Genomic DNA, 25,759 nt, shown 5'->3' on the forward strand with positions numbered 1-25,759 from the left:
AGACTATTGAATCTTGATTAGGAGAGGAGGAAAGGTCGCAAGTAAAAGGCAATCAGGTCACGATACCACACAGATATTTAGATACTTTTCGACGAACGAAAGAGATACAAATTCCTGCCTCGAACGACTCGCGTTCGCGACAACACGTCAATTGATTCGTAGATGTTAGATAATTTCGTAGCAAACTGGATCGAAGCTTTATGGTAGCGCTCGGTGTGTTCGCATGGTTGAACGACAATTCAATTCGAACAGACGATCGTGAAGGAATCGACGATGGTGTCGGCAAAAAGGAAGGAAAGGAGATGAAATGAAAAATATGAAATCTTTGGAACTCGATCGAGGTCGAGGTTCTATGGCATTCTATTTTTCCATGAAAGTGAAGGTTGTTCGTTCGATTTCGAGAGCGAGGGCGCCCATCGTCGAGATCGTAGATTGCTAGAATTTCATCGAAGCAGAAGGGAAAGAAAAAGGAAAGAAAAGAAAAGCGTAAAGAATGAGTAGGAAAAAATAGAAAGAAACGCAAGAACACATTCCCAGGTAGCGGCACGCCGTATATTATTCCCAGAAGGAGGTGAATTTCTGATTTGCACGGGATGATATGTCGAGTGATATAAATAAAGCCGTGAATCGTGAATGGTGAAGGCGGATAGCGCGTCGAGAGCGCGCGGCAAATGGTCGGCGATAAGCATTTCTCATTCGTCGCGCCTTTCAGAGTATTTTTCGCAATGAATTTCATGAAATTTCATAATGTCGAGAATATGAAGAAGTACGTACTCCAATACGGCGGTACACGTGTACGATAGAAGCAAAAAAAAAAAAAAAGAAAAAAAGGATGAATAAGAAAAACAACGCGAGGTCACAGCTATCTATATGTATATAAATGCACACGCGGAACTATATACATATACATAGAATACTCGTGTACATATAACATATATATAATTATATGAATATGTATATACGATACGTACCTTGTGAAAAATAAAAAAAAAAAAATTACGATGAAAAGGAAAATGAAACGACAAAAAAAGTTGCGGAATTAATCCATTCTAGATAAATAGCAGATTATATACATATATTATATATTGTTTTGTATCTACGTATTTGGTAAAACGCCATATAGTATTTGATATTGATATTGATATATTTTGTGAGAGCCGCATTACAACCTTCTAGTTTTTGTAATAGACCTACAGATTATACATATCGGAGTATATTCTATATATATATCTCTCTATTTATACATATATATATACCTAGGTAATTAGGTAAAAATTTGTGTTGTTACAAACCTTAGCTACTTAATGAGACTTTTTTTAGGTGAAACTAGGTTTGAATTAGCTAGAGCGAATATAATTTTTGACGAATTACTATACTATGTATACGTTCCTATCATTGAGACTACTAGTTAACTATAGCTTTTTGAGAAGTCACTATGATACCGATAGTTTAGAAATATATTCTAGGTATTACTTCGTGGAAGATCCGTTTAGCGATCTCTTTCGTATCTTTCCTCGTCTCCCTTTTGATTCTGTATCGGAAAATATAAAAGATATCGTCAGAAAGAATATCTAAAAGAAAACAGGAAGAAAAAAGAACAATGAAAAGAAATGAGAAACAGCTACAGTGTCTTCCACGAAGAATGCATATTATCAGCGGCTTCAAAGAGACCTATTACAATGTACCTATTACTTAACAAGCTACGTTACATAGTACGTTTATATTACGTTACACGTAATATTATACCTCTCTATAGGATATATACTAAATATATATCGTGCGTATACCCGTCTACACCTATACCTTATAAACCCCTCCCCCCGCCTGTACCCCCACTCCTCTATTACCCACTTTACTCGTTACATAGTATTTAACTCTTCTAAGCTATATAGCATCATTTACCTTAATAATAATGCGTGAGACGTGTGTCCTAGAAAGTACGTACTTTGCCCGAGAGGCTCAACAGTGTCAGTTTCGTAAGTAGACCAGATCTTAACATGCGGATTATCTTTCTGTTCACACCTTTGTAATGCTTTGTTGGGCCAGATTTTGATTTGTTACACGGGGAACGTAGCGTTGCGCCTTTTGTCTAGACAGAGAACCCAATTAGAAAAATATACGTCTTCCTTCCCCGTAAACGTTTATGGCCGCGCACTACGCAAGTACGAACGAGATTAAAAATGAAATGAAAAGAAACTAAAAAAAAAAAAAAAGAAACAGAATAGAGAAAAAAATGATATCGAGAAGAAAGAAAAGAAAGAAACGAATGTTTGCGTTCCTCGACAAATAATGTTTCTTGCAACACTCTGTATTTATATGTATGTGTCTCTCTTTCCCCCTCTTTCTCTTGGGAAACATCCAGCATCGAAAAAGGATCAAAGAAATAACTATAAAATTCAGAATGAGTAACTCAATGGGATTCCACGTTGCCAAAGCTATCGATGTGACGTAAATGTTAATTGACCGGCAACTCGATCGTAAAACTCGACCGGAATGAGCTTTATACGCTCCTCAAAACTGTAAGAGACTATTAATGTTAATGCCGTACGTAAACGTCTGTTCTACGTGAAATCGATTTGTTGCATCTGAAAAAGTACACGTACATTATATAATTATTATATTACTACATAAACATATATAGTACATACGAAGTCGCTGCGATTGTCAAGTATAATACAAAAATAAAATGCGCGTTGCAATATGCACATTACAAATATTTATATAAATTAAAAAATATATATACATAAATATTATATATACACGTACATGTCTAATATTCGAGTCCATTTACTACACGTGAATCGATCTTCTCTATCTATATGAGAGTGAAATGAATGGTATTTAAATAAACACGAGATAATGTTGGAAGTATATGCAAAGATTTTCATTGTTGTTCAAACGGATTTTCAAAACAGAGCAATACAAAAGAAAGAAACAAAAAAAAAAAGATAAAATGAAATAAGAAAGCACACAAAAAAATATCAAAGAAAGAAAAGAAACAAAAACGATGTCACACTGAAATGGTATAGAATTGTGTTGCGTGCTTGATGTATCAAAACCAGCCCGGTAGAGAGTCTTTAGGTACGAAATCACTAATACTATTAATATGTATCAGTGTATCTTTTAATGGCTAGAATAAATGCTCTTATACTTTTCCATCTGCGTATATTGTGAGAGCAGCGTCAATATGAACACTAGAATAGTGAAACAGTAGTGTAGTATTGTGGTCAGTGTTTTTTTTCAATATTGTATCGTCGATATAAGTGTGGTAGTGGCGTCGATAATGTGTCACGTGCTTTGTACGAACGAAGCGTCGACAATTAAAAATTCCGAATTATTCTTTTATTAAAATTCAAAATTTTCTTGCATCCAATATTTCTCGTTCCAATTGCCATTTGTAATTCCGAGAGCTTATAAATTTATTTAAATGTTATGCCTTCCTCGCGATCGCACGACACATTATCTGCCCTTAGTCAATATCTAATAAGCTATATAGCCAGCCTAGCAAATATTACTTAACGGTAAATGATTAACCAATACCTTGAAGGCTACAATAACCATAGATCATAGGAGGGTTTATTTTGTGGTAGAATTGAAAACACCTCGGCCGCGCGTAGTTACTAGTACCTTGTCACAGAATTTAGTCGATGCGCTATATAGTCGATGCGATATACATATTATAAATAGTCAGAATCTTAGTTGTGTGATCTTTTCAATTAGTATCAAATTATGAAATTTCATGGATGCCTTTCTTTCTCTCTTTCTATATACTTCTATATACTCTTTTTCTATAAACTTCTTTGTTATATCTCCTACTCTCTGTTTAACCTAGAACGCTTTTAATCCGACTTCTTCTGTTAATCTGTTTTATTTTCTAATTTTTGTTCAGTTTTCTTATCTTTACTTTTAACCCTTCTCTCATTGTTTGAAACCTAGTCATCCGTTACACTCGAACCGTCTATACCGACGAATTTCTGCAACGCTTTGCTTTATACTTAACTTGTCTCCATGTACATATTTTAATTGTCTACGCATTACCTTTGCCTGCACGAAGAAAAATATTGCACAACAGAATCATCCGTTAGACACTCGTGAGTTAAAATTCACGATAGTGCTCATAGTCGCGCGTACTCACCTTCGAATATCCGATCGACAATTTTATTTTTTTAGGCTTCATTCGATCGCTCAGTACTTTTCTTCGTGCTTAGTTGCAGAAATTTCTATATTGGGACTTACGATTTACTATTTGCACTAACTAATCGAAGCAATCGAAATGAGTAAATGAAGGGAAAAGAATGATAAAATGAAGAGACAAATTTTTCTATCCGATTCTGATCAATCTCGTCACGGTATTAATGTGATCTGTTTTTCCTTGTAGATTTTATGTGGTCCCTGGGAGCATTACCTGATGGTGAGTATTGAAATATGCACGAACACGTACAACAAAACGACTCCAATGTCCAATGACATGCCTACCGTTCCGTAACAACGTTCAATCACGTTTGACGTAAGACCATCGTTGTAATATTCACGCGTCGATCAATCACGAAAGCGAAACGAAATTCTCTATGCTACTTGCTACGAGTTTTCTCGTCCTGAGTCTCATACATGATTCACCCACGGTACACGGATAAAATCGTGCAACCATTCCACTTTGTGTGTCTCCGTAAATTTTTGCCTTTGTGAAAATACACTGGTTCATTAACGTAATTATTCGGTTAATGCGTACCTGGTTACTGGCATCATTCGATATTGCATCGGAGAAACGCGTTTGCCGTATCAGAAATACGATACATTAATTTCATTCGAATTAAATCGAAATGTGAAAAACGAACTCGAGAGTATCTTCCTTCGTGGAAATTGTTTGACCAGTATAATTTTATAGAGTTTTCGATCGAAAATGTTTTGTAGAGTAACACGGTACGTACTTGGGAAATGTTATATCTAATATATTTTACAGAAGGGAGCATGTAGGTCGTAGTTGATAGAGGACATATTTGTATATTAGATAGACATAACTTATTAAATCATACTTTTCAATTTATATACTGTAATGTAACAATTATTAGAAGTTTCTAATGATATTATACAGTGCTTTAGAAATACCTTAGTAGTATGGTTACCTAATGTCAAGATTCTTTTCATAGTTAAATATTCATTTGTACTCTCGATTCAAAATAAACGTATCACAGTAGTCTAGTTAAATAAACAATTATTCGTACTTATAAGACATTTACTTGTATAAATAAAATAATAATTTTCATGTGCTGATTTGGCAATTTATTGATGTTAAATCGAATAAAAGAAAGCCTACTATCACGGGAACGGACATAATAGGTAACAATGTTACAATAGCGCTAACTTAAAGAACAACAAATAAAAGTACGTGCAGTGCTTTCCTTAAAATAATTCAAATTGACCAGCTTTAAAATTAGAGTTCCATAATTTCTACTAATCCACAAGCTTCGCTGGCAATCAGAAGAGATTGGGAAAAACGACGTATCCCGTTTTAGCAACAAACACACGCATTCACACGCATCGTTACGATTCGACACGAAATATTCAACACGCTCCATAACCCTGCTCCATACGTTCCTGAAAAGCTTCCGAGCTCAAGTAACCAAGCACAATGAAGAAAAGCTGACAGATTCTTTTGCTCTGTTCACAGGTTTCCCAGCGGCGGCGTACGCGGCATACGCGGCAAGCCGCGGCTATTCTGGGTACCCTAGTTTCGGACTGCCCTACCCGACAGGTAACCACCTTAGCCTTAACCACCTTAACCACCATAATGCGGCCCACATCGCGCCCTTGAATCTGAACTTGAACCTAATACAGGCACAGCCTGCCCCCCACCATAATCCGCCTACCCCTACACCGCTCTTTTACCATCCCAATTTGGACCTCTACAACGCCATGCCTCTGTGAACTAACTAATTATATATGTCTAATAATAATCTCGACATCGAGCTATGCGCACATATCTCTAATCAAAAGAAAAACTCACTTCCATTGCTACATCATTTTACTAACTGTGCTCTCGCTGTCGCTACTCGTTGGCCTGCTCGTCGTCGTCGTCGTCGTCGTCACTGTCGTCGTCGTCGTCGTCGTCGTCACTGTCGTCACCGTCGTCACCGGCGTCAATGTCTTTGTCGTCTATTTAACACGAGAATCGGGCGGGTTACCAGTGCATGTCGGGAAATCAAGATGAGCTAATCGTCAGAAATTAAGCTTGGTTTGAAGGAGAGGGCAAGTAGCAGATCTCGTGCGCACAAGAATCTTGAGAGGTTGTGGAGCTTTTGTTACAGGACCGTCGGCCTCTTGCCGAAATTCTCATCCGAGAACAATGGCTCCTTAAGCACTCGAGATCGAGTTCGATTCGAAGCTTGACAATTTCGAATAATCGACTAATTTCTAAGCGGATTTCAAAGTGCTCCTTTGAAGTGGTCCTTCGAAGTGATCCTTCGAAGTGACCTCCGTCGCGAGTTCGAATTCTCGACGATGCGTGAAAAGATGTTCGTGAGAACATAATCGATTCCTCTATTAAAGAGGGCGAAGCGTGCATCGTCAATTCTACTCGCGTTTTACGCAGTATCCTTTCCCGATCAGGCAAGTTGTGTTTATGAGACACGGAAGCTATTGGAAATCCATTTCCGCGGCAGAGTTCCGCTTTCGACGACAGGACACTCGGGAAAATAAGTGATCTAATGTTGCGTCACAGACCGACGTTCTATCGGGAACGGTACGGTTGTGCGCTGTACGTCCAACGCGAAGGACGTTGTATATTATTCAGCAACGTTTGCTCGGGTTCCGACGATCCTCAACTTCCGGGCCGAAGTTTCGACCGCCGGAGCACCGACAGTCGGTCTCACTCGATACGAAAGGAGTGGTGAACGTTGTACAAAATTGCTATAAATTATCGTATCGATATTATGTTGTCAAGGTTAAGATTTAAGATAGGAATAAGGAGATGCCGATTCTCTTCGGCCAATTTTCTACCCCGTTCCGTGTTTACCCGAAAAAGATTTTAAGAACAGTCGATTCATCTTGTGACGATTTATCCGTTTAATTTTTACTTATGATACATATCTATTTGTTAAAATTTCGGACATTCGGCTGTAATTCGTGCCAAATAACAATTTTATCTTGACATTTTTTAAAAATTGCAGATAGCTTCTTCAGAGACAAGACGATATACTGATATTTTATTATATTTCATATCGAACCTAACTGCTGCAATGCTGACAGAACTTTAAAGTATAATCTTTATTGGATTTTTATCTTAATTAAAATAAAAATTTATAAGTTCGTGATTGGTTGGTTTATATAACAAATTTTGTGTGTGTATAGAAACCTAAAGCCTCTCGCTTAGAAATATGAAATAAAAGAATCGCGTATGTCGAATATGTTTATTCAGCATAGACATATAATCAGTATACGTTTCAAATTTGTTTTTATTTTTAGCGTTCCGCGGAATATATATTTTTAATCTCGCATGAATCAAAGTGAAAGATATTTACGGTTTAAAGATACGGTTATTCTCCAATCAAATTATATTGCAAGTTACAAACGTAACAAATCGTATTCGAGTTCTTGATGCTCGTCCGGAGAAATACGCATACACAAAGTCCCGCGATAAAAATGCAGATCGAAAAGAAGAAGAATCCAGCGAACTAGGACAAGATAATGAGAAGCTGATGTATGGGAAAAGTTACGTCGTTAAACAAACTCTGTGTTTCTTACCTCCTGCATTCGATAGCATCTTGCGTGCCTTCGACTGTCAATAACAAACTGCTCTGCTGGTACGGAATTTTCTTTCAAAGCATCGAGGCTTTACGATCCTCGAAACGCTTTAAAATTGCTTCTGCTAATCGATTAATCAATTTCAATTACGTTTTCCATCTCCTTCTCTCTCTTTTTCTTTCTCGCTCTCTTTCTCTCGGTATAGATCGTTAAAGCGTACATCGAATCGGATCGATCAATGTAGACGAATGAGGCAAACAACCAACGAGCAAAATGAAACTTTCAACGAATGAGTTAAAGGAACGGCCACGATACGAATACCCTCTGCTACTAAATAAATTTTCGATCGCTGCATAGGGTAAACTTATTTATTACGCGATACGATTCCACTGGAAATCGTTCCTACGAGTAGTGTATGCGCACGAACCTTCATACGTTCATACGAGACACGAAGTCGTCGGATTTCAATTCCAACGAATACGTATACAATTCCGATAATATATTTAAATCGACTGACTATCGAATCGATTGTAATTTAAGATTAATCGTGCGGTCGCGGAACGGGGTAAAATGTCATTGTTAATATTAGGTAGGGGTAAAGGGAGCGTATCGATTACAAACGATATGCGAGTGAACCGCATCGCGGTTAACCCTGTACGCATAGATATACACAAACGCAGGCTAGAGCAATTAATAGGAAACGTTTGGAAAATGAACGCGTCCATAGGTGGGTATCGACTGATCTAAATCGAACCGGTTGATTGGAGGTAGCTGCGGGCAAAGTTTTCGAGGTCAAGCGCCCTTCATGTTGAATTCGAACTCGAAATGAAAATCCGCAGGCCCACGTTCAGCAAATGAAGAAGCCCAAAATGAAGATTCGACCGTGTCGCTTCCCATAACCAGGACACTCCATCAGATAAAATTTCGTGCCGAAGCCGGGAATTATACGTTTACTACTCGCTTCGATCGTCTCGCGAGATGCGAAAATGACCCTCGGGAATTTAATGTGGTCATCGACGATTCCCATCGATTTGTTACTTCGTTTTATACTTTCTGTTCTGTCCTTTCCGCCGACTTTTATTTGTTCGTTAATTATTTCCCTCCGTATTTTTGCAGTCTCGTTATCGTATTGGTTATTTTTAGATAATCGATATGGATATCGATAGCGTTTGTTAAACTCTACTGCGTTGCGTCGAAACGACCGTTCGAGAGATAACTATGTCCGTGTGTAACGGAACCACGTGAAAATAAAGAAATATAGTACAGTAATCACGTCTCCTATGGTGAGCTTTCGCAGACGTAATGCTAGTTCCGAAGAAAAGCTTCTTTCGATCCCCGTAACTACTGCACCCCTGCCCTCTGTCCGCCGCTCGACCGTTGCTCTTACACGTCTTACTAGCCCATTTGTTCCCTTCTCTTTTGTCCATTTTTGGCCATTTGTCTGCTACACTCGTCTTTCTCCGCGAACTTTCTCTCTTTCTCTGTTTGATCTTTTCTCGTCATTCCTCCGTGCGAGCTCCTCGAAGAGGAAATTTCGAGGCGAAAGTTTTCAACTTCTTCCTCCCTGCACTTTGTATCTCCTTCCTGCCCTCGGTTTGAACTTGTGATACCACCCCTTTATGTGAAGCATGACACGAAAATAGCAAAGCAATAACATAACGCCAATAGAGGCGGACAAACTGCGACAGGTGTCCCATGCACGTCGACCGGACATAAATTAACTGCAAGGAAACAGACGTAAACGCTGCTGTGTGAAAAAAGAACATCGTGTGTATATCGACGAAAACAATATATATTATGCGACGAATAACGTAAACGGTTTCGAATATCGCGCTTTTTTCGCCGTTGATCTAATCGTCGTGATATATATATTTTATTATTTTTCCCCGTCGAAGTACATCGATCCTAAGAATAATTCACGTGGACGAGCAGAAAGAGAACTCATAAATAATGCATAATGTTTTTCGGACGTTGGTTCATCCCTCGGAACGAACATCCCTTCCTCGTGCGTCCTCTTTTTCTTCGATTCCCTCCGCCATTTCAAAAAAAGAAACCGGCATATTTTTACTTTCCTCCAGAGACCATACGTCCCGATGTTCCCTGGAATCGTTTCCAATTTCCCTCACCGTCCGCTATTTAACGCATTTGAATAACCTCCAGTCCGGGAAGTGGAGCGGTTGCGCGACCGCAAACGCTCCCTCCTCTTACTTCCTTTTTTTTCTGTGCTTTCTTTCGTACTTTTGCGTATGGTTCACGAGGCATGGCGGTAGAAGGGAGAAAAAGAAATTGTGGGTAACAACCACCAATGATTGATCACTGCGAACGAAAACCCCTCCGCCTTAAAGTCGTCCGTATACTCCCAATGTCCGAAAAACATTCGTCGGTGAAGCCACCCTCTCTCTCTCTCTTTCTCTCTTCGAATATGAAAGAGGGGTGGCCGATATGCGATCGGTGCGCGAAAATGAATTTTCTCCTTGTTGAAAAGATATTTTCCGAGAGATATCGAACTCACGCGTCGAAATTTGCAATCGAGAGAAATTCTCGTTCGACCGTGGGCGGCAGTTAGACTCGCGTTAGACACTACCCAATGAAGGAATACGTGTATATATATATAGATAGATAGATTTCTCTTAGATGGTTGAAGAGGTGGTGGTGGTAGAGTGATTTCACGTAAAATCGCTCGCGACGGAACCTGCTCGTTTGTTCGCCGAGTCGATCCATCAAGAGAGATTAAAAGATTTCCTTGTGCCTGGGCTAGCTCTTTGTTTCAGGGAGAAATTGTACTGTGACGGGATATCGGACGATGGACTGGTTCACGGTGCTAATGTTTTTTGAAATACGAGTACTTTCATTTTGTTGATTACATGTTTGGTTACATTTAGTTAAATCGTGTCAAATACATGTTTGATGTTAACGTACATAGCCATGGTGAATAATATCGTATATTGTCATGAAACTAACATGACGATACATTTAACAACGAAATAATTAACGGGTGTAATACAAATTCCAAAATCAATTTTACGGTGTCTGTTTCATTAAACTTTTATATTGTTTTCAGTTTGGGTTGCCGATAATTAAGTTACGCATAACCAATTTTTAATAAGAAATTTTGATATTTTGCAACAAGAAAATCATAAATTCTACTCACATAATCACTTTGACCACAGAAACGCTTGAATGTTGTACACGCCAGACCAATAACTACCGTTACCTTTGTGAACGTTCGAAACTTTGGCGAATGTAGTGACGTGGGAATAATTTTCCACGACCAGCTACTAGAAACTATTACCTTCCTCCGACGGCTTGATACGTTGAGAGAAGTTGTTGCATTCGCGATCGAATCCGACCGACTAAATAAGCAAGCACATGGGGCACCGTGCTCGCAGTTTCTCCGTAACGACGTGCCAGTCGCGTCTAGTTTTGTCACTTTGTGGTGTGCTGCATGCCAACTGTCGAGAAATTCCTTGACAACTTGTCCATTGACCAGAGAATCAGAACGTATGCGATGTTGTGATCGTTTCTAACCTAAACGCACCAGAGAGAAAGGGAGGAAGACTGTTGTTGAGAGGAAAGACTGTTATTGCGCGCAAGAGAAAGAAAGATTTGACTTACAAAAAAGATTTTTTTGAAAGAAAACTAAAACTTGCGACCACCCAGTGCGACTACGGGACTCAGAGGGGGTTGGTGGTACTTTCAGGTGCCTTGGGACTACCGCCCTTATCAGCCGGAGACACATCGCTACACAGCCTCTCCACAGAGTACAGAATCATTCCCGAACAATGAGCGGACCGATGCAAAAGGTCGTGGAACGTATGCGAGAGCGTGTGTACTACGAGAATCATTAGGGGAAACGTGTAGATCGGGATCGAGGGATGCGTGTTGTATAACCGTAATGTGATTATTTAGCAATAACAAGATGCATGAAAGGGGAGGGGGGAAATAAAGCAAAGGGTTGCGTATATATTACTCTAACGGCATTTTTTGCTTCTAGTCGAGATGATAATACGATCAATACATATACGATTCATCAGTACGATGTGTATTACATATGCGTAATAACACCGATTAGATCGTGTGAAAAAAAAGAGAGACTTGCGAAAGGTGAGCTGCTAAAATGCTTAGTTCTTCGTTCGCGTCGAGACAAAATCCAGCTCTTTTTTGCAGTTCTTCTTATAATGAGTCTATCCCTCCGACTAATAACGGTTTCATCGAGCTTTCTCGTAGGATTGGTACTAAATAGACGTAACGACGACTTTCCCGAATATAATCGTGATAATGAGTTTCCTTCTCTCTTTTCTTCTTTGCATTTCTGAGGCAGAGAAAGTTTAGTACGCGAATCTATCATCTCGCGACTTCGACGAACTTTAGCACAAGATTTCTTATAAGACGCAAAAATAAATCAGCACAGCTTTTATGTGCTTCTTTCCTCTTTTCTCTGCTCCCTTCCTTTTCGTCTCTAGCTTTCTTTATCGCCTATTCTAAATTCTCAGAGTCATCCTTTTTTCTTCCTTTCTTCCTTACACATTTTCCTTGGTTTTCCTGCAATGCGAAAAAGTCTGAATATAGAGTAATTTCGAAAATATACGCAATGGATACGCAATGGATACGCAATGTCGTCGGCAAATTGTTCACTGATTGTAAACTTTTGTTATCTTATTTATTGTTTGGATTATACGCATAACGTTGAGAATACAATTGTTCTTTCAAAGATTCACATGTTTTCTTTTCTATGTATTTTTGTCTGTTCCTTTAACTAAACGAATTTACGAGCAATGAAATTCATTAGCGAAGTTGTATTGTTATTTAACTTGAACTTTCCGAAGGGGAGGCTATTTTTATTTCTTAGTAATCACGATATTTTAATTTTATTAGTATAATTTCAAATATGGTTAATGAATGGTCATTGTATATTTGTTCTAAGTAAATATTCATTGCACGGTGCAATGCGAAAAGTCGTCAGGAGTTGATTAAATTTGGAGTAAATCGGTTTCAATTTTGAACATGTATTAACCTAATTCTTATAATCTTCGCGCTAATTGAAATTTCCGCTTTCAGTGGGTACCAGCAAATTAATGGTTGTTGCGATTCGTTAAATATACGAGATATAGAACGTTAAGCGGCGAAATGTTGCATCGCGCTACTTATCAGTATCCCACCCTATCACTTTTCAAACATTCAACATTTTTAAACATCATACTTAAAGTTATACGCTGTCTTTTCACCAACCAACTCTAGCAGATTGTCTTTTTTCCAAAATAGTCTCTCTTGATTTATAATTTCTTCGCCTTTCATATATTTTCAAACTCCAGAGAATCAATTTTCCAAGAACCATAGGTAAATTTTATTAATTTCGTGTCGAATTCAGTGCAAAATTTACGCAACTTTTTCTAACATAAAATATACTTGCGATGGTTTTCCGTTTGTACATCAAGAAAATTTATTACCACAATATCTCTCTATTGACAAAGTTATTTTTAAAGGGCTGCTATGAACTAATTCGGAATTTCTTTAATTATTTATCGCGATTGTAAAGCTTTTTAGTCTGTTAAGGCCTCTGATTTTGGTATACTGGGTGCAAAAGATATAATGCGGTCGTAAAACCTGTCAAGGGCTAAACTTTATTTCGTTTCGAGGGTTGAAATGCTTAATAATTTGACATATTTTATGAGTATATGGATTTCCAGCCCAGAACTGTTATACACTAATGAATGTAGTTCCTTAGTGCTTTAATCCTTCCTATCCATTCTATATTAATTATGCAAGGTAAATGCTCGTACTCATATTTTCTTTATATCAACAAAAGCTACTTCAAATTATATACCAAACATATTAATTTACAACTACGTTATGTCATCTGTACCTAATATACCAAAGTACATACATACTTCATTTTTTCACTGTAATAAACACGAATATGTCATAAACAACAGTTTGTTATGGAAACCAATTATTCTATGAAACATCAATTTTACCCATCCAAAATCTACGTATCAAACACGCCACTATCCTCTTACTCACCATCTTCCTCATACAGAAGATCGAAATATAAATCAATTACAATTTTCACCCTGTCCACCCTCGATATACTTCCATCAGACATTCTTCGCGACGTAATAGGTGCTCCGTCCAAATTGACACCTGCACGCGGGCATTATTTACAACATAGCAGACCGATATCGCGCAGCAGTCGTTCACACGATCGATGAGGTTTCTCCGAGAACACTCTTTCAACCCGGCGATATTTCTCCGGCAGTTCGATGCACGATCGGTGTACGCGTGCACACACGGTGTATACACACGTGTGTGCGTACACGCATACGTCGTATCGAAGTCCCGTCCTTTCATTGGGAGTCTGGCTGTGTAACCGTGACGGGGCAACGACGAAGCAACCAGGGGGTTGAGGGTTGCACAGTAGGAGAGGTGCACCGTCGTATTTCACAGTCATTACCGTAACGTGTTACTGTGCGCGCTCGTTGCGCCACGCAATAAATCGTTGGTTACCGTTACCATGGATGGCGCGCAAGGAGGGAACGGGTGTTCGAGGGGTGGCAGCGGGTTATTGTGGCGTCCTAAACCCCCACTGCTCGTATTAGCCCTCGAGCAAACGATGCGACGCGGTCTGTTCGTAACAGTCGTAACCTCTTTTTCCTCTCTTTCTCCTATTCTTATCTAAAACCGTTCGTTTAGAAATTGAGCCTCGATTCCCAGCGATCTTCCGAAGAAGATTGACCCAAGATGTAATTCGTACCTGCGTTTCGACGTAACGCTTCTTTCTTTATATTCTCTTCTTTTTTTTAACACGGAGATCACAAATGAAGAACATGATAAATTATATTTTTAATTCTTTTATTGTAGAACCATTTTAAAATTCAACATATTGTCAACCAATTTCATGTCAAAACGTATCTTCTTATTTTATTTTGGGATTAAATATGCGTCCTCTATCATATTTGAACATTTAAAAGGTGTTGATAACATCAGTTGCGCAGACTAATTAATTAAATTTCTTAATCGTTTAGTCGTTAAATTAATAAAAAAAAGCATACAACAATCAAAAAATCAATAAAAGTAGACTTACCATATTTTCCCCATGTGGTCGTCGTTTTCAAGTTTTCTTGAAAGATTCTCTATTTATTATATTTATCATTCACCTCTATACAAGAAGATGCTCTTCTTTACAATCACAATATACGCAACTTCAATCGAGTGTTATTTTTTCGGCGAAAATGCGAAGGGTCGAATCAATACCTCCCCTGAAAAATAAATCTGTTCTGATCGAAGCATCGCGTTGACATAAAACTAACTTACGATCTTTGCCAGCGTTCCCTGTTATATAATACACATCCTTGCGAGAGAGGTAAAGTCTCGCGAATCCAGTCCGCTTTTCAGTTCTTCCCGCGACGTTGCACTTTCTATCGTATCGTGCGCTTCTAAAGGGTTGTACGCCCTTGTACCACTGTACCATACACACGAATACGCATGTACACACTGACGCGCCGGACACCGTTGTACATATTGCGCAACGTAACTCTCAGCTGCGCTCGAAGCGTTCGAACCGGAGAAGGGCTGGGGTTCGAGCTAAGAATCCCAAGTATCCGAAGCTTACACGCGACACCTGCCGGTCTGTGGATTTCGCGGCGTCGTCGTAGCGCGCGTGCACGCGAGCGCGCATACACACATTGGCTCGTCTGCTCGTTTGGAAGGACGAACGGAATCTCATCTTCGTACGTGTTCGGTACAAATACGTTCGGGATAGCAGGAATATACGGGAGCAGTCGGAAAGCGGTCGGAAAGCGGTCGTGATCGCGCGCTATATACGACTATGCATGTCGTTCGCGCGACGTGAGCCGCTTTTGGACCAAGCGTGTACATACGCGCGTTTATACGGTTACATATGGACGGGTAGGTACGTGGGTGGGTGCAGTGGGTTCTCCGCGAAACGTGCGAAATTGACAGAATCTGACCGTATAGAATTTTGTCCTCTTTTTTTTTTTTAATCGGCACTTGTTTAAACGTCGAATAAATAGATTAAATTGCCGTAATTTTCATATCGAAATAATCGTTAACGCATTGACCTCCACGTTGTGGAGATTGCTAGAACCTGTGCATTGACCGACATTAGAAAGTGATCACGTGGATGATACTAATGATCGACAACGAAATTAATTAAAAATATTAAAATATTCAGATTATCATATTGAGATATACAACACTAATATGGCATCATGATCCGACAGTCGACCCGTTAAAGAAGGGTTAGTTAATGGTTAAAACCAATCGTAGTTGTTTGTGGAATGCATCGAACTGTAGATAGAGTTACTAGGGAATGTACAAATACGGTCAGCAATAACTTAACAATACGCTGGTGTTTGCTATCCATACACACATCCACGTATGTGCTCGTGGAAATATACATACTTATATATATATATAAAAAGGAATAAATTATATATACACAATTCATATAAATAAGAAGAAGAATTATATACATATAAATATATGTATATATATATATATAAATATACAAAGGGAACTATGTAAATTAATGTTGTTCATATTTGTTGATATACGAACCGTATATAGATTGTCAATCGAACATTACTCATTTGTACGATGACGAACAACCATTGATCGATACATTAAATATGCTACCGTAATACGCGGCGTTATTCGTCGGATCGGCCTCTTTAAGCTCATCCCTTTTCTTACGAAGGACATGATCGCTGATATTCTCTTTCGCTATATATTTTTGCGGCACGTTTGGTTCTATCTTGTTTCGTTTCCTATTATTATTTCGTTCGATGTTTCGTGTTAGCTTTATTATTATTCATCGTTGTCGCAAACAATGCGATATTGCGACATCCCTAATTACAAGGAACGATTTGACTGACAAGCCAGATTTTGTTCGTTCGCGATTGGCATCGCCTCATGTTTTCAAAGAGACGAAACAATCGTATTGTCTGACTAGAAAACTCTATTTTCAGTTCTATCAGTATTTTTTAAAAGAGATCCATACCATTACAATTGGTGAGAACGTGACTGGTCGATGTTTGAAATTTGTCCACTTACATGTTGATCTTTTTTGTTACAATTTGATCATTGCGTCAAAGCATCGAACGTACGTACACCTTTTGCAAGGAAGTACCTTTCCGTTAGCTAAATACAGCCAATTTATAGTCTACGTGTTCTACGCACGCATCCTGCAGAGAAATAATATATCCGCTATTGAAAAAAAATCCTGTTTGAGTTTGAATACTTCCATACATCGATGAGTCACGATTTTTCTACCCAGCAGAGGAACAGTGTTGGGAAAGCGTTAGCGTGAAGCTGTCATCGAAACGAGCGCGATTTTGCCGCGAGCGTGTTTGCTGAATATTTTTTCACGATGAGAGCTGAACGAAAAAATCGCAGCTACCCTTCCCCAACTCTGAGCAACAACGAACCACCGAGCCTCTTAATTGCTCTGGTATCCGCTAAAAAAAACTCGTATACCGAAATAACCGTGATCGGAAATGAACAGAAAGAAATAAAGACAGAAAAAAAGAATTATATAATGTATATATGTATACACCCTCTTCTCACGTGAATCTCTTGACCGGAAGTTACGAAAATGTTCACAGACGCATGGCTGGCAAACTCTGTGGTCCTTCGTCAAGCAAAGCGTCGTCTGCCTCTACCCCCATTCCATTAGGTATTGCTAAAAACACAAGATATGTCGAAAAGAGAAAACCGTCACGCGCGCGCAACACCATCCATACATGTACACATGACACTTATCGACATATTATCATCTACATGCAAAACAAGAACACATACACGCATCTTATACAAAGAAAACACTGAAAATGTGCGCGGGCATGCTGGCTCACTGCACACATATGTACACATATATGAGAAAATAGCTGCGATACAAGGAAAGAGATTAGTTGCGTAAGCGCAGCGCTGCTTTCCGCAAAAAAATTTGACGTTCGAATAGACAGGAAAGAAGGAAAAGTCCCTGCGAGGGATGAAACGGGTAAAACACGTAAACACCGAACCGAGAAAGGGAAAAGAGAGAAATCGATGCACGCGAGAGACGGGGCCGAGTATTTATCCGGTTTACCCGAACATCAAGGCCCCCCTCAGCCCTCCTCTGACGTTCTCTCTTTTTTCTGCTCCTCCATTTCATCAACTAAAACTACTACTACAACTTCTTCTTCTTCTTCTCTTTACTGGTAGAACCGTAGGTAGTTAATGTATATCTTCTCTTATATCGTCACACTTTGAAAGGAAATCATATAACAAGGAAACAGAAAAGAGTACAGAGATGAACGCACGGTCCGAATCTAGGATGCCCAAAGGCGAGGCTGTTGCGCGTTCGTACGCTTGGTGTACGTGAGGAAATACCTAGTTCGTTTTTTTAATTGAACGTTCGTTCGATATCCACGTTTTCAGTTTTGGCGGAAGATCTCCAGCTTCTCCAGTTTTTCCAAGGTATTTCAAAACGAACTGTGGAATCGTTTGCTTCGAGAACATTTAGCAGTAAATAAAAGTTTAGCTCGTTTTATAGATACATATGTATATTTGGAAAATTCTGAATTTTAGATTTAGTTTAAAATGATAAAATTTGACAAGAGTGTCGAAGTTATTTTCTATCGAAAAACGTCAACGTATGATGATTTGCGACAGTCTCACCAGCCAATCAATATGATAGCCGAGTATGTAGCCCCGTGGAGATAAGCAGCGATCTAGCGTAAAAGAAAAATCAAGATCGAAGTCAGAATCATTCTTGCCCCTTCTTTATTGTGCATGCGTATGTGTGGGGAAGGCAAGGTTGTGACAAAGTGAGAAATGAATCCGTTCGAAGACGTACAACGCAAGTAGATAGTTGCAAGCTTCGGGGTAGACACAGGTGCAAGAAGAAAGTATAATGATAAATTGATTTATCGCAAGGAGAATTGTGCGTAGGTCGATGTTTAAATATTCCGATATCCTTTATATCTCTCTGTCTCTTTTCCTAGGTTCCTGGATCGAGATTTCATTCCTTCAAGCCTAAATCGTCCAGTTCTTCCTCTCCATCGACGCATCCAAGTCCTTGTCACCATGATTCCTGTCAGTCTGAAAAAAAGTTTAACGTGTTTCTCTCTTGTAGTCGTTTGATCTTTGTAGTGGTTGAAATGTAGTCACATTCTATGTAATCTCTAAGCTAAACAGTTTTAATCGAAAACACTTAGCGTAGGTCATATAGACATAAAACGATATAGGCGTTTCCGAATGTTCAAGCTGAAGTATCCTGTCGGTATTCTATGTATGAGAACGGCTTAATAGATCGTTTATGAGAATGTTTAGAGAAATCGAGTTTCCTGCAATCACAATTATCACGTGGAATAATAATTTATTTTGATATGATTTGTGATGTATTGTTTGAAACTTGAGAAACAATTATCACAACAAATTTGTTGAGAAAGTAATTAATTGGAAAGGCCAAGAATATTTTCGAATATTTCAATGACTAAGACCTTTCGATTCTTTTTAAATTTAAATGAACACATACCGTGGCTTGGAAGTTTTGAAATAACCATCAAACCGAACTGTTTCTACGAACTCAGGAGCAATTCATTTCGAAAATACATTTCGTGCTTTCAAACACGGTCAAACAGATTGAATTTAAAACATTAATAAAGGCACGCCACGCACGCAAACGCCTGCACAGCCGCTTTTCATTGGAAATTCTTAATCCGATGGTATTCTACGATTTATTTCGGTTAATGTTGTTTCGCGACTAGATGCAGATATAGAAGCGAAGATCGCATTATAAAAGCGGGATCTAGCGGACGACACAGAATCGACAGGATGCTGAAGTTGCGATACTGCTGTCTCTTATCCAGAGCAAATTACGTATTGCTAAACGTAGAGAGTAAGGCATCCGCTAAAAGTTAGGCGAAAGTAAAGAAAACATAAGAAAGAGAGTACCGACCCTCGTAGAAGAGATTACCGCACCGAAGCAAACCGCCCAAAAGACAGTTAATGAGAAAATTATGCTTTCTGTATCGTTCTTCTGTTTATCTTCCACGCCTGTTCGATGTCCTCGATCTTCACCCTCCGCCACCTTTTCGTCGAATATTGCTAATGGAACGTGAAAGCAAGGACGACATCGGGAAAAGGGCGCTAAGTCCTCTGATTAATTATTAGAACATAAACGTCCGTGATAATTACGACTAGCAAAAGTTTCCTTATCGGTTTGTAACCAAATAAGACATTGAACTAGTGTAGTAACGTGAAAATAAAAATTTAGGGAAGAGGATTTGTCATAAGAGGAAATATAAAATAATGTTTGTATTTTAGCGTTAACATTTGTTTTCCTATTTTTTTGTTTCTTTCAAAATGACCATATTCCTAACAGATTATCAATTCAATTTGATACCTTAATTAACAATGTTTGAATAATCATACCGAGTTACTACTTACACTTTACAATTTAATACTCTTCATAATGCTAGAGGTCTTCTTCAAATGGTTAAACAAGAGAGACATCGCGCAAACAAACACGAACAGTTTTTTAGCCAACAATTATAAAACACGCATGTCAGTAATTGCAGTTTAATTTTAATTAATCCGATAAATAAAGCAGTTTAATACTTACGTAGCATCTATTGTCGCGCTTTTCGACTAATTATACGTATAGCCTTCGGCGACTGATTTCGAAAACAATCGTGACCCAACCAATCCCTTAATAGGACTATTGATATCCCATTAATGTCAACAAAATAGCACGCATCGACTCCTGTCTCCCGTGACCTGTTTGCGATGTATATACAATTCACAGCCGGTGATCCGGATTAACGATGGTAATTAATTACGACGAAAGATTCAACGAGGAACATTCATTCTACAACGCGTTGCCGCGAATCCTTTCTCGAGCCCTTGCTTTCTCGATCGTCCAGTTTCGACGTCCCTTAACGATATTTTATCCCTGAATCCGACCCATCTCCCGTTGTGCAACGTAGTATACGTTCCACGAAAGCTGTGATTCGTGATTTCGATTCTATTGTGTCTTTTTTTTCGAGTTGTCGTTAATGAATGAAAAAACGAGTAAGAGAACAAGAGAAAAAAAGATAACGTAAGAAAAAGCTGGGATAAAAGACTAAGATCGAACGATCCTGCGAAGGATTGCGAGCCACGATACCGACATTCACGGCGTGAATCGCGTGCATACACGATGTATAGGAGTTTGCGTGCACGAAAAGCAAAAGATGACGAGGACCGAGCTGTCCGTCCTTGGTCTCTCGTACCTTTAATACAGTATTAAGAGGAAGCGAGGAATTACGAGGAAAGCAAATCAGGTTTTAAAACGCTCGCTTGCATGAATTTATAGTTTCTTAATAGAGCCAGCGACATGAACCCGTACAAGAAAGCATCGGAAGAAGAGATGGGAATAAAAAGTATACGGAATAATTGGAAAGAAAGAAAGAAAACTAGTGGACATTGAGGATTTTGCGAGAAACCGACGAGAGAGACAATTCAGTCGCTGGCGTTAATTAAGCTGATGCCAAAGAGAAGATACATCTGTCCTGAGCTTATATATATGTTAACGACACGATGCTTAAACAATATTATTGATACTTTTATGCGTGGCTATAGTTCGCTCGCGTTAACATCACCGTCCTCTGTAACAAAAAAAAAAAAAAAAAGAAAAGAAAAAAGGAGAAAAGAAAGAGAAAGAAAGAAATAAGAAACACGAAAGAAGAAATAAATAAAATTGTTTGTCATTGCGATTATTATGCGAAAAATTTCGATTCTACATTACTTACTTTTGTTCATATTTTCGATGGATTTTTCTCGTTTATCGTTTATCACCTGAAACGAAGAAAGAGAAAGATTTAAAAAAAATTGTTAGTTAAATTTCCGCGACATGTATACGTCGATATAAAAAAGAGAAAAAAAACTTGACGCGGTTAACGTTATCGAGCTATGGTCCGATTGTTGCTATTCGTAAGAATTGTTGTTATATCGCTGTGATCGCGCGTGGGTTTCTATAATACGTTGCCCGATCCGGAATCCGATCGATCGACCGCCTTTTGCACCCTCACCGAATTATTTGCGTCGACGACGAGTAAGCGAAGTGCTAAAAGGCACCAGCATCCGTAAGAATACTTGAAGACACGCGTCGTTCTCGTCACTCGTAATAAGTTAGAAAATTGGGGAAACGTTCAAAACATTATACCGTCCATGATGATGATGATGATGATATTGAAATGTTTAAATATGGATAATCGCTAAATATTAACGATCGAAATAAGGCGTTTTGTGCAGTCGGTTTTTTCGATTTTTGCCCCCTTAATCTTTCTATGACGTCGAATCATTGTCTGAACGCGGAGATTTCGATAATACGAAGATCTGAGTGTCATATAGGAAGGAGATGAAAATTTTATACTAATTTACTCTCTCGACATATAAATCTTTTCGATCGTCGATCGGATAATATTTACGTCGTTTACATTTTTCAAATGTACATAAAATATATTTTAATGATCGTTATGGACTAACTTTAACGGACTTTATTATTAATCTCGGACTCGAACGTATGCATTTTTATTATTACGAAAGGATATTGCGTTTTTTAAAAGTTTATTTTTTATCATTGCCGCTCTGATACACGTGTTGTTTAAACGGAAATTATCTCAGGAAGTCACTTCAAGTTTTCTTACCCATGCTTACAGATGACGTTCGACTCATTGGCCGATGAGAATTGTATATTATACATACGCGTATATATATCTTTCTTGATGTAAATTTAAAGGGAAAAAAAAAAAGATAAAACGAAACGCTTCTTCTTTGAAACTTTATGCTCTAACGACGATGCGCCTTGCAAACGATGCTTGTAAAGGAATAACCGAATTTCCGAGACCATCCAGCGAGGTTCGGGCAATTTATTAAAAACCGCCAACGATAAGACGAGAAAACAAATTGATAAGTGGAAATCTGCAGTCACGAGAGTTTTGTAAACATTTCAATGGGTACTCGGTAAAATGAACAAAAAAACGTAAGAAACAAAATATATAAAAAAAAAAAAAAAAACAATAAGATGAAAAGAAACGTAACACCTAATATCTATCAGAGTTATCGCTCTGAATCAAAATGAGAGAACAAGTTTATTTACACGTGCGTACATATTAACGACACAATGTAATAATTCGCTGAAGCTCTATTATTATAATGATTAAGGATTATAAATAATGAATGTCTGTAATAAATAAAATCTACCACGCAAAACGGATGATATTGAAAGGAAAAACAGAACATCCATCGTATCTCGTATTAGAAGAAAAAGATCTAGAGATATGGAACAAATGCATTGGACATGAATGTTTCAAACAAACAAAAAAGAATAGAGAAAAAATGAACATCTTTCTTCTAATACGAGGTAATGTTTCTCAGTTCGAACTACTATGAGCTAGATAACATCTAACATAATCGATACACTTGTTTCGTAAAATAATTCAACATTCAATATTCAACATCCCGGGATTAAACTTGGGAAAAAGCATACTCGTGCAATTGTGTATTTTCGAACGAGTGCAGTTCTGATATTACGAGCCGAGTTGGAGGCAGAGAGCAACTTTGACTTGCATTTTCTAGGAGGTACTCGAAACTTACGATGCTGGATTAAGCGTCTCGTCAACGTAATGATATCGACTGTTACGCAATTCGTACCCTATCAATTAAAAGAAACTTTAATAATACGATTTCCATGTCATTAATTACATATACCAGTTTCCCTAGGAACCCTTAAAAAATAAAAATTCAGTAATATTTTTTTCACGCGTAAATTACATACAGAGTGTGAAACTAGTTAAATTATACAAGCTCAGCTTATCCTTATATAATAAATAATATAATTCTTCTATGGAGCTTCATCCAGCAACGAAACAGTAATTCCCACAAACTCAGTGTACATACGTATAACCATAACACGATACATAATAAAGTTCTATAATCGTGATATCTCGGGGAAAAGTGTGCATAATGTAAGATCGGTGATGTCTGTTGTTGGGTAGGAGCGGTCGTGTACCGCGCAGTGGGGCCAAGGGTGGGCCGAGTGTCCGTGAGCCCCAGCGGGGGTTGCACCGGTAAGCTTCAACCCCAAAGTGCCAGATTGTTCCACCAAGTTCTCGTGTTCTCGCTCGTGTTCACGGTAACCGTAATCCGTAGTACGTAGTACGTACCCAAATTCCACGTATGCAAACACAGATACACACACTAACACCTTCACCTGTACACCTTCACATCGCAAAACATCTCCATGTGGTATCGCATCGTGAATTGGTCTGTTATAGTTATCGATTCGAACCCGGTTTAAACGATAATCTTTAGTGCTTAGCATACTCCATTCTGTAATATTTTGATAAACAATACATCTCATTCTTGTAATTAAAGTCCTTTTCTCTTTTTTCCTCTTAGAGTATGTTAGTAAACCCGCGATAACGGCATTGTTGTTCGGTCGATAGCGGTAGTTATTAAAATACAATGGGAGTCGGTTGATCGTCGAAAAACGGAGATAATTAGTCGGCTGAAATTAAAACGATGTTATTTGTATGAAAATGATTTGTATGAAAATCACATTGCGAAAAATGAGAATTGTCAAACGTGCCTTTGTTTGATAATTAATGCGCGTATGCGGAGCTTGAATTTTGTTCCAATATCCGTAGAAAATCCGCTAAATAAGACACGTCTGAGTACCTCCTTTAGAAAGATGAAGTAAATTATGGCTTCCTCCACCGCATAAAATAGCGAATTAAAGTATCATCGAATCTTCGTATTATTTTCCTTCAATATTCTACGTCAATTTCAAGCAATTTCAAACCGTTCTATGCAGCTCGTGAACTCATTCGAAACTAGTGATTTAATTTAACAGTCGGCCAACGGAAATGTGCACGCTCGTGTTTTATACTAAATCGCACTCGCCGCTTAGAAATCTATCGAAATCATTTACTACGTCGCCGAACCATAAATTCAAACAAACGTTCACTGTCCCAAAACCGCACACGATCACATACCACACACAAACTGATTATCCATTAAACATATCAACTCTTTACACGGTCCACGTTACTTGTTCTTAATTAATTGGATACGAGTCGTTGTTGCCAATTAGTTGTCTTAGGTACCCATAGTTCGAGCATTGTTTAACGATAGTGTTCTATTATATTGGATTGGTAGGATTTTTGGTACACATACTGTTATATACATTTATATATTATATAAACATATTATGTATATTCTTATGGAATGCTTAGGAGACAGAACGTCGTATTTTGTTATTATAGTTTGTGCATCCGTTTGTTCGTTGTTCCGCCTGTAACCATTTCATCACCGAAGTCGATAATCCGGCTTATTAGAAAGATGTCGCGAACGTATCTGCGAATTTAAGTAAAAATAACATTTCCGTTTTAATCATGAATCGCAACGAGACGAGGAAATATCCTTATTTCATTCGATCGTTCTTTGACGGGAATCGAACAGGAAATCACGGACACCCGGCCATTTTGTCGGTTCAGAAATATTCGGAATGTAGAGAGCAAGGAAAAACGTAGAAAGGAAGCGCCGGCTCGTTTGAAATTTTTTAATATAATTGGATTATACCCGCGAAACGGTCGGGTTCGTTGATTTCCGCGGGAAAAAGCTCGAGGAACGCGTACCCGTATATCCTCGTCGCGTTCCCGGAATATTAATATCAAACCTATTAGAACAGGACGGTATCGACATTGACCGAAAGCATCTTCTCGATTCGATCTGTTCGCCATTCCTCCCCTCTGTAGTTTTTTCCTCTCTCGCAATGCACCGAAGGAAAAACACATATTTCACGCGCGGACGGAATTTAATTCGCTGAAAAGTTCATCGACTGTTTTTCGAGCCAGGGCCCGTTGGATTTGTTCAAACGATCATTGATTAAAGGTGATGAAAATAAAAAAGAACGTAATGGAATTTCGAATGTGCTCTACGTACGACGTAATGGAATGGAAATTGAACACACGCA

At 38.5% G+C, this 25,759-nt stretch overlaps 1 protein-coding gene across 7 annotated transcripts in view; it reads left to right on the top strand.

Moving 5' to 3' along the window:
* Positions 1-25,759, top strand: part of LOC100650714 (RNA-binding protein Musashi homolog Rbp6) — a 777,530-nt gene that overhangs the window by 723,418 nt on the left and 28,353 nt on the right. For 4 of the 7 annotated variants that reach the window (XM_048412610.1, XM_048412616.1, XM_048412613.1 and 1 more), the window contains 2 exons: positions 4,379-4,411; positions 5,669-5,752. In XM_048412610.1, the coding sequence (XP_048268567.1) occupies positions 4,379-4,411; positions 5,669-5,752 (117 nt within the window). Of the gene's footprint in view, positions 1-4,378; positions 4,412-5,668; positions 5,753-11,440; positions 12,454-17,363; positions 23,000-23,780; positions 23,853-25,759 lie in introns of those variants that run through there. The other 3 variants (XM_048412611.1, XM_048412631.1, XM_048412626.1) reach the window with 3 other exon arrangements.

The sequence above is a fragment of the Bombus terrestris genome, chromosome 2 (assembly GCF_910591885.1).
Source record: "Bombus terrestris chromosome 2, iyBomTerr1.2, whole genome shotgun sequence".
NCBI lineage: Eukaryota > Metazoa > Arthropoda > Insecta > Hymenoptera > Apidae > Bombus > Bombus terrestris.